This window comes from Hylaeus anthracinus, unplaced genomic scaffold, assembly GCF_026225885.1.
Source record: "Hylaeus anthracinus isolate JK02 unplaced genomic scaffold, UHH_iyHylAnth1.0_haploid 12002, whole genome shotgun sequence".
NCBI classification, from domain to species: domain Eukaryota; kingdom Metazoa; phylum Arthropoda; class Insecta; order Hymenoptera; family Colletidae; genus Hylaeus; species Hylaeus anthracinus.
In genome coordinates this window covers 16,829,784-16,842,293 of record NW_026534349.1, presented here as the reverse complement: position 1 = coordinate 16,842,293, position 12,510 = coordinate 16,829,784, and the positions used below count along the sequence as shown (strand labels likewise).

General features: G+C 41.5%; 1 protein-coding gene across 5 annotated transcripts in view; it reads left to right on the top strand.

Annotated features, from left to right (window-relative positions):
• The window catches only part of LOC128892318 (rho GTPase-activating protein 20-like), a 223,089-nt gene that overhangs the window by 183,074 nt on the left and 27,505 nt on the right, over window positions 1–12,510 (top strand). The window contains exon 1 of one of the 5 annotated variants that reach the window (XM_054152667.1): window positions 2,383–2,619. The exons of the other annotated variants lie outside the window; for them this stretch is intronic. Coding sequence (XP_054008642.1) covers window positions 2,563–2,619 — 57 coding nt within the window. The 5' untranslated portion in view covers window positions 2,383–2,562. Of the gene's footprint in view, window positions 1–2,382; window positions 2,620–12,510 lie in introns of those variants that run through there. 5 annotated transcript variants of the gene reach the window in all.

Below are 12,510 nucleotides of genomic sequence, written 5' to 3'. Positions count from 1 at the left end.
CGCAAAGTGGATTGACTTTTTCCATAGGGAGAGGCAATTCATTTACGTTTAACTACCGTACTTTCACGATCAATTTTAAACCTGTTACGACGACCAGATGCTCGCATCTTCCCGCTAATTAATTACTGTTAAATACAGGCTGGCGCGTCGAGCACCTTCGAGCACCGGGATCCATTGGTCTCGGTCAAGCGTGTTTGCTACTTTGTAATTTTCGATGTTACCAGAAGCACTTTCGGCAATTTACCGTGTCCACGTGGCTGGGAATCGGTATGATAAATGAACGCTTTTTAAGCAGAAACGCGTTTGGGACTAGATACAAATTTGAGGAAAGCGATGATAAGCACCCCTTAACATTTTTCTTGAGATTGAGGAGAGAAAGGAACCGGTGCAGATATTGCTCAGGAGCGAGGATATGTTTCGAGATTTAGGATTCTGAAAGAAAAGATTCCAAGAGTAGTAGCAGATTGGCTAAACAGTTCGTTCGAATTTTAACGCACAAATAATCAACGATTTTTCTTAGACAAGAAGTTAATATCTACTCTGTCCATACACAACATATTTCCAGTTTGTTCTATAATCTTTTCTCATTTTTTGGGCAAATTCACGATTCCGCGTTTGAGAAGTCATCTTTCTGAACGACGCGTCACTATAGTGGCTTACAGTTGCACGTAATTCACGTTGACGTACAGATAAACAGACTCGCGTCAAATTCAGCCGTGCCTAAGCGGTTTATAAATCTCACTTATAGCTTGATCAAAGGCAACCAGAAATACTCATCGCATATGTGTACATGTCCCAGTAGGTTTGAAAGGTTTAACAGTCGGTGACTCGATTAGTAGGTTACTTCCACAAAACACGAAATGCACTGGCGACTCTGTTACGTAGCGCTGTTGTTCAACGAAGATTCCCTCTAATTAACCGAATCAACGGCATTTTATATCGGGGGAGAGATAAACGTAATCGCGCGCGCCGCTAGATTACAGTTTTCTTCGGTCAGACGCTTTCGCAGTCATATAGAAAACAGCGTGTCTCTCTTTTCACGAGAACTTTGCACTCCATCGCGACGGCGAGGATTCAATGCACTCGTTTTATCGGACCGAGAGAACGAGCAAGATTTCTGCCTCCGTATTAAATATCTCAGGAACCAACATTGCGATTTAACAAATTTTCCTTTCACTTCTTTCTCTAGTAATTCGAACTTTGTGTAACGAGCGTGCATCGCGAATAAAATTAGATTTTGGCCAACGGATCTCAATTGGGACGAAGAGCTTTCATGTTTGATAAGATTTTCCTTTTATCGGGAGTTGAATCATCGATGGAAATAAAAACACAATGCAATTGGCAAACGTTACCAAAGTCCGTGAATTGTTAAAAATTGACCGGAATCCAGCTCGCCTCGACACAGTTCGTTACGGTTGGAAACCCGTTCGTCACTCGGTAGGAATCGATTAAGCGAACGATCAACGGTCAACGGTTGGTCAACCGACACCTGATTAGACGTCGCGATCTAGACCGCGCAGATAAGCTAATGAACGCAGAAGAACCGTTTTTTACCCCTTGCCCGTGAAATCTCGCGAACAGTAGATCTCGATCTATCGATGCGATGCGTCCATTAGGCTGGAAGAAGAACTCTTCCGTATCTATGAAGTAGGTTTATGTCTAGTTTTTACCCTACTTGAGAATTTTCCACGTTCGGTGGTGCAGTTCTTATTTTTAACCGACTTCGAAAAGGAGGAGGTTACTCAATTTGACATTTCTTGTTTATAGTCCACCATGAGAAGTGCTTTAGAAATTTTGTCCAGTTCTAGGCGCAAGAAATTTCATCAGTTTAAACACTGTAACGTGTCTTTCTAAACAAACATCGATAGTCGACGCATCAATAAACTGTCTATTTCTAATCATCTAATCTAATCGTTTCACTTTTAAAATCTGTTCTAAAAATCCGATGTCGACTTTCCCCTGTCGTTCGCTCTTTGTGTCGTTACAAAGAAGGAGGGATCCCCTTCGCGCGGAGTTCCAAGGGAAAGGAGGCTCCGTAGCAGGGAGTCCCGATGATGAACCGGCTAATTAATTTCGGTGGTTCGTGGATACGGGAACCCCTTGCGCGCGAGCATCGCCAGTGTCGCAGACAGAAGTGGGATGCATCGCGTGTGCACACGTGAAGAGGCACGAACGCTCGCGCGAGTGCGCAACCCTCGTCTATACTTGGCCCCTCTTGGCTATGCCGCGAGGCGAACAGTTTCTCAAAGGTCCTCGAGTGCATCGTATCACGCTCTTCTTTCCTCTCGTCGCTCGTACCATTCCGTTCCGTGTATTTATCTTGCGCGTTGCACCGATACCAGAACGCGAACAGAGCCATCTTTCATTCGGCGGTTCTATGCAAAGCGGGCAGCATCGCGCTGACACGCTGGACGTGTGCTCGAGAGAGCTTCGATAAAGTGTGACGAAACACCGGGGTTTCGCCTAGTGTCGTGCGTTGATCGTCGATACTCCGAGTCCGTGACGATTCTTCCTTGGTGAAGTTGAAGTTACGATGGTCGATTGGGTGAGCAGTGAGATGTGATGTGGTTCAAATACTACAAGGGATACTACGACGTGCGCAAGCTAGAGCTAGAGCTGGTGAGTCGAGGGAAACTTTTAGCGTTCTCCATTCGAACCTTTGCATCCCTCGGAGACACTTAGGATCTACGAGTTGGTACTCTGATATTTTGTTGGGTTGTCTGGAAAGCCATGTCGACTTTTGGTACAGGTCTAAATATATCGGAATGGTTGAAAACAAATAACATGTATAACATCCCTTAAAAGGTGGAAAGGTTGTGGAACAGAATGTTACCTATGTGTTTCAATAAAAAATATGTATCGAAATTCAAATGTGCTCTTGAATTTTTCTTAAAAATTGACACGAACTTTCTGAACAACCCAATACATTATAGTTTTACAATTAAACCCTCAAAACCCGTGAGATTAAATCTTGTAGTAGTCCCATTAGGCTCCCTAGGATATCAGGTCGAACTTGGAATTTTTCTTAAAAATTGTAATGAACTTTCTAGACAACCTAATATTACTTAGCCCCAGTGGATCATCAGATAGAACAATCGAATGTGTATGATGAGGTACCCGATAAACCATTTGAAACCTGAATTATTTAGCCTCAACTATGCCCTTCGACACGAAATAATTTAGATTGCAAATGGTTAATCGTGGAGCTACGATGGGTGCAAACCTAAAGATTCCCTTTCGGGGTGGGAGCACATGGGAGAGGCTCTGTCGTAACGCCACTGAAATTCCACGCGGACCTTCGGCTCCTAAACGCGCGGAGGAACGTTCCATTACGCGTTTATCGAAATATTTTTTGGAATTCCACGACGGTAGTCACGGCTCCTTTGGCCCGCGGCTCGTATCTCGGCTTCCTCGGTGCTTGGTTCCCGATAACGAGAGACACTCTCGATGATCTTCCCTCCTCGATGGACGTCGTTTTCCACGCGTGAAACTAAGCATTTCTTTGACGAAGAACAATTCTCTTCCGTCGATTACGCGACTCCAGCGAAATTATAATGCTCTTTGCTCGTGGGGAGAAAAATGCATCGAATGAAACTGGATAGGTGGATAGCAAAGGTCTTCTTCGACGCAATATTCTTATTCTTCAAAGTACCGAATTCGTACTCTATCGCATTTTTTTGTTTTTGTTTTTCGGAAATCGACCAGATTTTGTACTCCTTACGACTGAAAGAGACTCGAGTTCGATGAACGCTCATTTACTGTTCTTTAAATTCTCTTCGAAGCAATATTTTTATTCTTCGTGAAATTACATTTGTGTTCAATCGTGTTTCTTCACTGTAGATCTTTATCAATTTGTTAGGGTTTTATTGTCCAAGAAGCTATTTACGTGATCGATGAAATCTAATTTTATTTTCATTGCCAAACAAGGCAATTACTACACCTGGTAATTAGTAATGAATCAGAGCCTCGTGCACCTTTCTAACGCGATCGATAGCTTAAGCTAGCCACGCGTTCTTCGAACGTGGATGCTTAGGAGCTGGAAAGGTTCGATAAAAAGTCGAAGAGCATCGAGTCTCGTGAATGACGTGCACTGTCCCGTTCTTTGCCGGCGCGTGCAACTACGGTCTCCTTGTTCTTGGACTTCTTCCAGTCGTTCGGTTATTTCGATGCATTTCTTCGTCGGTTTCCATTCTTTTTCTTCTCTTCGTCGTCGTCATCGTCGTGTTCCTGGCTCGACGTCCCACTTGTAACGTTCGCCCCGATGCGTTTCTATTTTGGCGCCGTTGCATCCGCCTCGTCTCGCTTCTTCTCGCCCGTGGAACCAGGGTATCCGGTTTCGAAATCAAAAAAACACCCCAAAGCGTCCCGAAAAATGATAGGACGGCCACGAAACGAGCCGACGACAGGTGGCGAAATTATCGTTGCTCCCTCGCCTGCCAGAAACGCGTCGCTCCTCGTTTTTTTCGGCTGCTCCGCGTCGCCTCGTCTTAGCGTTTCTGCAGTCGCTAAGTTTCCCTCGAGTCGCGGAGATACTTTTTTAAGACGTGACTAACGTGTCACCCTGCCGCAAAATTGTACATCGCCGAGAATTGCCATCGTAAGCGATTACCGTTTAAGTCATCGAGCTCTCGAGGGATTCCAACATCCCCGATTGAATATTCTAGACGTGACATCTCTATAAGTTTCAAGTTAGTAGCTTGTCAAGCATATGTATAGAGTGTAGAATACGGGGGTTGTATTTGATAGAGGAACCTTCAGTTTTTTAAAACTTTGTTGGTTGGGAACATTGCTCTCAAAAGCAGCCTATACTTTTCGTTGTTTACTATACTCTTCGTCATCAAGCTCAAAGAGTTCAACACCCTCGATTTAATATTTTAAATGTGACATCTCTATAAGTTTCAAATTACCTTGTCAAGTATAGAGTGTAGAATACGGAGGTGTTATGGATAGAGGACCCTTCAGTCTTTAAAAATTTTATTGGTTAGAAGCATTGCTCCCAAAAGCAGTCTATACTTTTCGTCGGTGCATAAAGAGCACCCAAAAAATATCTCATCTACATTAGACGAAATTCCAACTATACATAAAGGGTTGTAAACTCGTCTAGTTAACCTAATTTAGCTCGACATTATACACTAATCTTTCTTCCCTCCATAAATTCGACTTTATGTAAATTCTCCCGCAATTTGTCATTTCATCAGGCGTACCTATGAAGCGCTGGTACGTTCAGCGTTAATATTCCCAAATGACCCATCCACGTTGCTCCACTTCTCCCCAATTTTCTTTCTCGCTCTATTACCTTCTTCTCTTTGTTGATTCTACCCGTCCACGAAAAATTTACAACAACCCCGTCGACCCTTGACTCCGTCCTGACGCCACGGATAATAAACGCCACGGACGGGACACAATGGCCCGGCGACTACCCGCCAGACAGCCGTGCCGATCGTACAAAGCGAAACGACCGATATTTCGCGAAGGCTGCGCTCGATTTATCGGTTGGCCTACTGCGTCTGCCCCCAAAGTGGATTAGGAGCGTTTACCTCATCGACGTTGCTCGCTGTTAGCACGCGCCCATTGACCTGCATGCATGCGAGGGAGCGTTGCATGGTTCGACGCGACGGTCGTAAAACGCCTTGTCCGCGGTCAGGGAACGTGGAAAATTCAGACGGGAATTCACGAATGGATCCATTGTTCCGAACGAGTGGCGTGATTTCGCAGGATTTTACTGCGGCACAGGTAATAACGATTTTAGTGGCCTGGGAGGGCGCGAGAGGACAATTACGCCCACCTTTATTTTGCAACCTCGCAATCAGTTATCCGTTATTTAGATTTTTGATGGATTCAATTTAGATTCATCAAGGATTGTTCCCAGGGTGGAAGGAAATAGAGGGTTTTTATTAGCAAAATCGTGGGTCCTCTTCGAATCGTCTTGAAATAAATAAATATATTAACATTTTTAAAAGTAAATGTAATAGTAGGTAAACTAACGTTTTCGAATGATACCTTGATAAGGAAGGCTGTAAGCTGCTTTATTTTAGTATCGATGGAATATATACAAACATATCAGAAATAGGAAATAAAAATATCGGTAGAGAGCAAGTATGAATTTATGCTTGTTCGCTGCTTTTATTTTTGAAGTAATCGAAACATAACATTAAAAGCTTGTACATATACCATCCCTGGCTATTTCTCTACTTATTGATAAAATATTATTTATATAAATTCAAGCTTCTGGACGAGTAAATATTTCAATGCCAAGAGCTCCAAGATACCTATCCCACAAGACGTATTTTAAAAAATGTCTCAATGTAAACATTTTCTCCCCATAAAAGTATCACAGGACCAGACACTTTTTAAAAGTAAAAGTAGAATTTCTACCACCATTAAAATAAAAGGTGGCCCTCTTCGTCGATCCCTGAACAAAACAGATAGACGTCGATCTAGTTTCTTGTAGATCGTGTTTAGTTTCTCGAACGATCGATAATTTTTGTTCTCGTTCCATTCATTACCGCGAACCGGCGACAAGATGGTACGAGCTGTTGTGCCCTCAGGCGATTTTAAAGGAGTTTGTTAAATCGTGGGTTTTGGAGCGTTTAAGGAATTGAAATTCACCGAGGGTTCGATGATGAATAATAATGACTTTATTAAAAAGTACTGCTAACTTGTAGTCCTCGCGACGAAGTATGTTGCTGACTTATTGAATCGTAACCCAATCGAACAATGGTCGATCGTATGTCGCCGTTTGTGTGTCAGGGCACAACAGAGCGTTCCGCTAATCGGTTCGACCAGATAAAGCCCGGCTACCGAAGGATTTCCACGTCACGAAGATAAGGCGAGCGAAAGGAAATCCGAGTGTAAACGTTAACGACCGACGAATTAGGGGGTGGTTTGCTTTCTTACTCGACCACCAGAGCGTCGCTGGCGATAATCGGTAAGCGCTCAACCCCGACTGCCAGTCGATTCCGTGACCATCGATCGTGCAGGTCGGTCAAACCCTGTTGGCCTTTCTCGTCGCATACCCACGTGCGTTTACAACGTCGATCGTTTCAAAGTCTCACCAAAGCGGCATTCTTTTGGTATTCTTTTTCACATGTGCTCGCGATACTATAGCGCGACTAATTGAGTGGTACTAGAAGACTGTGATGTGTTTCGGAGGAACGTCAAATTTCTTCAGAATTTCTAGAACTCTTCTGGGCCTGAATCGTTCCGACGGCGACTCGCAAAACTTCGTCAAGGTAATTAAAAAAGAATCGATTAGAAAGAGCCACGATTGAGTCAAAATTTGGGCAAAATTTCATCTAGATTAAATATAAGCAAGGGAACGCAATCTTTGAAGATGGCGATCTAATTGCAATTTCGATATGATTTAGTAATAATTTGGGTAATATTTTCTCAAACCAAGTAGCTTATACTTTTCGTCAAGATATAAACAGCAGACGATCAAAATTTCATTCCGACTGAACACGCACAATCGAAGTTATAGGGTAGTCACAAACGCACAATTGTTTAACGTGAAATTCTATTCAAAGTGTCGATACATTATGTGTCAGGAATATTAACCCTTTGCACTCGAGGGCTTTTTTTCTGGTATCTGCCAGCAACTCGAAATGTTTCTTATCATTCTATTGCCATGAATTCTGAGCTATCTAGATTTGAGAATAAGGTCACTTTTACCTCGCCGACAATCATTTTATCGACACTTCGAGCTCCATAGAAATTGAACCTAAAGAAACATTAGGTATTGTAGATTTGCTGCGTGAAACCTAATGGTGACTGAGTGTCATCTCCAGAGCTGGGTAAAATACGTATTTTAAATAATAAACAGTAAATCAATATTTTATTTCGGATCATGCATGTATTTTTAAAAATAAAATATTTTATTTCGGATCATGCAAGTATTTTTAAAAATTAAATATTTTATTTGTTATAAAAAATGTTTAAGAGAACATTTCAACTAATATTTTATTTGAGAAACACTGAAAATATTTGTGCCATAGTTCGGAATATTTTATTTATATTGTGGTAATTTAAAACGAACGAAATACTTTTCCTCTGCATTATAAATATACATTCAATGTAGTTCTTCAATCAATACTTCTATTAAGAATTTTAAATACGAATCTTCATGATAATGAGTGATGGAAAGAGATATTTTTCAATCGCAAGAAATTGTTTCTCCATCTGTGTATCATATTTACACAGTTTATTTTGAGGTTAAGAGCTATAGAAAGTATTCAATTTTATGCTTTATGTTATTAAAATGAAACATATTTTATTTGACGTGTTAGATTATCAAAATAAAATATTTATTTTCATGCTTTAACTATAGATTACCAAAATAAATTATTTTATTTAAAATTTTAACTTATCAAAATAAAATACTTTCTTTGCTGAAATTTTATGTCCCATTTGAAATGGTATTTTATTTGAATTCTGAAGAATCTATTATTTAAAATAGTATTTAAAATATTTTCTCTACAAATATTACTCACCTCTGGTCACCTCTCGAATGCAAAGGGTTAAGTATCATCCGAAGACAGTTGGCCAAATTTCTTCCAAATTTCAAGAACTTTTCGCCTATCTAACATAAAATAAAAAAATTAATTAGCGGAACGAGACGAAGCGATTCCTTTCGCAAAGGGGTAGACGTTACCAAGAATTTCTTCCACTTACGGACGCACTCTTAACGGTTTATTTATAAGCGATTCACTCGGGAGTCGGTGCACGGTTATAGAAGCACCCTATGCATATTCCCGTGTCGGTGGGCAAATATAAAGTGGGCGATTTGGCGCCTGGTCAAGAGACAGTCTGCGAATGTCCGAGGATATTCTCGATTCTGCGAAACCGCGGGAAAGAGAGAGGCGGGAGCGAGAGAGGAGTTCATAGGAGCGTTTGAAGTTATTTCGAAAACTGGGCTGGTGCATTGACCGTATGCTGACTGCAATCCGCGCATACGGTCTGTCGTCTGTCTTCTCGCACGCTTTCCGGGAATTTCTGCCCCCACACCTGGCATACTTGTCCAAACCTACCTTAACATCCATTTTTCTCTTATCTCCCTTATCGTCGCCCTCGTACAATCGCGTTTATTCTCGTTACCCGATATCGAAGTCTCGTTGTATCCAGATCGGAACTAGATTCACGTTGCGCCACGATTAACAGATGTTATCTATCCTAGACGTGGTTATCAGGTTATTCCAAGGACTCAGCTCCAATCTGTGGGGTCCATTAAGAATATTCGATACGCGGAACCGCGTCGTTTCGTTTAGCTTCTGGCCGATAGAGGAAGTGCATCGAGTTATGCGTTAGTCGACATTCCAACGATGACTAAGGGCCATTCTCCTTGGGCGGACGTCGACAAGGTCGTTGTTACGACCCTTCGCGTGCTTTATTATGGGAGCCCTCTTAAGGATGTCAAAAGTATGCTCGTTAAAGGCGCCAAGTCACTTCGTGGCTCGCTTACATGCGAGTACGCACGCGGGACTTCCACTCATACGCGGGGCGTCGTAAACGTTTCGCCGAGGGCTACACCTCGGACACGCGAAACAGTCGTGGATTCTTCGATCGCTAATTACCGTAGAAGGCTCGATACTTTTATTTTTGAATTTCCTTGGAAGCTATGTAAGCTAGTGTCCATGAGGAAGGTGGCTCTAACGTAGGTTAATGATGATTGTAGTTAATATTTTTTCAAATCAAGTAGCTATACTTTCAGTCGAGGAATAAAGGGCAAGCAGGCAAAATTTCATTGGGGTTGGATGAAAACTACCAGTGTTATAGGGAACTCACAAACACACGGACTTTGAAGATACCAAATTTATTTGCAGTATGGTTTAAAAATAATTGGTCATAGTACTTTTTCAAATCAAAGAGTCTATACTTTCTTTAAGGAATAAAGGGCAATCAAACAAAATTTCATCCATCTCAACCACACACTTTCAGAGTTATAGGGAAATCCCAACACACGATTCTTGAACGTGAATTAGTTTCTCCTTTGGCGCTACCCGCCGTAAATAATGAGAACTACTTCGGACTTATCGATCAATTTAGAGGTTCCTCTCTCCCTCTAGGAGCAGTGTCTCCGGTAATGTTCCTAATGACAGCCACAGTTATCGTTGCCTCGGCGAAATATGACTTTTCGAGGTAACCAAGTTGCGGGACGATTACACGGTAACGATCCGCGCGAAATTCGATCCGGCCGCGATTAGAGGCGTCGCGCGCGTTGCGGTCATTCTATTTCCTTCCGGCTAATTTCCACGTAAACCGCAATCGAGGCAGTTTCGTTTATCAAGCCCGCACCTGTTCGTGACGAATGAGGGATCGTTTCTAGAGACGCGCACCGGGAGGAGGAAGCTCTCCGCGCACGAAGAAGAAGAAGAAGAAGAAGACGCCCGAGACGATGAAGAAGTCGAGGATGAGGAGGTGGAATAAGAGAAAAGAGAGAGTCGATAGAAGCGGACCAACGAGATGTAGCAGGGCCTCTCTGTGTGCATTTCCTGGTAAGGGTCTTGGCGGTCTTCAAAGCCGTTGCCGAGAGTAGTTAGAAGCGATGCTCGTTTCTAGAAATAGGAAGAGGAGGGACGAGGAACACAGGAATTTCCGCGTCGCTCTTACGATTGCAATTATTCGAATAAATTGATATTTGACCACTTGACAAGTATTCGAATGGCGTGACTGGGCCGCGGATGCACAAGTATTCGGATAGCGCAATTTCATGCGTGGATTGTGGAATTGTCGTGTACCTTTCGATGGAAGAATGATGGTTTTATCAAAGATATTAAATTTCAGGAGAGATGAAAAATGGAAACTGAATACACAGTACAGGGGATCCACTGCATGTTGCTTTGACATAAGCCTTTAATTTTTGCAACCCTTTTTATTTATCGCAAATTTACGAGACGTATGAATATTCATATTCTTAGCAATATTTCATTTAAGAAACGTGTCGATGTTAAATTTTTACAATTTAAAGGTAAAATATACGAAGTTTCATAATTGAAGAATTTCATGTAATAATAAAGAATAATTAAAGGAATTGTTATAATTGTAAGAAATTAATGTGAAGAATGTTAAGCATGTAAAAATTCATACGCTTTGTAAGTCCGCAGCGAATGTATAATAACTTTAAAAACTTTTGAAACTATACGTAAAAATAACTGAAAACTTTCGAAAAGTCGATCATGTTTACGGTAACCGCGAGCATCCGGGTACTCGATGAGAAAGATATTCGAAAAGTATCCAATGGCGCGAGAATGTTGTTTTTCTTTTTATATAAAAGATAGCAGGACTGGAATATATAAACCTCTTAAGTCAGATAGGATGCTATTACATTGCAACTGTGTATCAACGGGAAATCGAGAAGGCGAAACTAATGACAGTTTTGTTAAAATACAACCTTGCTACCTGGTCGACGTGTTTGGGGAGTAATTTGCATAAAGCGTTGGTTGTCCCGTGCAAGAGACGCCCCATCTTTCCAATTAAATTTTGGTACAGTTTTGCAAGCCGATGAGACCCATTCCCGAAACCATTCTCCTGCACCCGTGAATAATTTGCATTCAAATAAAACGCGAATTAAATTATGCATTCAAGTATAATTAAAGACTATTTATGGAAAAGAGCTCGAGGTGGACATTCGCGTCAATTTCTGATCTGACCATAGTATCTACATTTATATACCATGCATGTTAAGTAATTGTACGATCATTCGTGGTATTTGAATGCAACATTGTTCTTTGCGATAGTAGCATTTCTATTGAAAACAAACTATTAGGAATCAGTTCTCTAGAAAACAAAATTTTATTTGTAGCATCAGGTTATTATACATCCACGTTCTTACATCCTTCTTGCGAATTTTTTACAATTATATAAATTTATATTTAGTTTTATACCCCAAAATTTGCAATTCGTACACTTCACGAATTCATGAAACAGTCTCAAAAATATGAAAAGTGTTGCAAAAATTGAAGACCGACAGTCAGTCCCATAAATATTCGTACCCTCTATGTCCAAATGTATGTTTTCATAAATATATTGATGTATATATAAATATACACATACATGTATCAGCTTATTTGCATACATATTTATAATGAAAAATTCATTTGGTAGCATGAAAGCTCTTATTTCATTTAGTCGAACGTCTTCAATAGACGGGGGGGGAGGGGGGGGGGTACAAATATTTATGGGATTGACTGTATGTCAAAGTAACATGCAGTGGTTTCCCTGTACTGTTTATTCAGTCTCCATTTTTCATCTCTCCTGAAATTTAATATCTTTGTTAAAACCACTATTCATCCATCGATTTGCCCGTTGCAGAAATGAATTCTATACCAAATGGCATAATTTGCCCGCGATAAAGCAGCGGGAACAAAGATTTCCACGGAGAGTACCCAAGATTCACCCTGGGAGGGTATTTATGGGGGGGGGGGGGCACGCACGCACCTCCGCGATTTCAGCTCGTCTCTTCCCTCGGACAGGATCCACGCCGATGGTAATAGTCCCCCGTGGCCGATGCTGGTG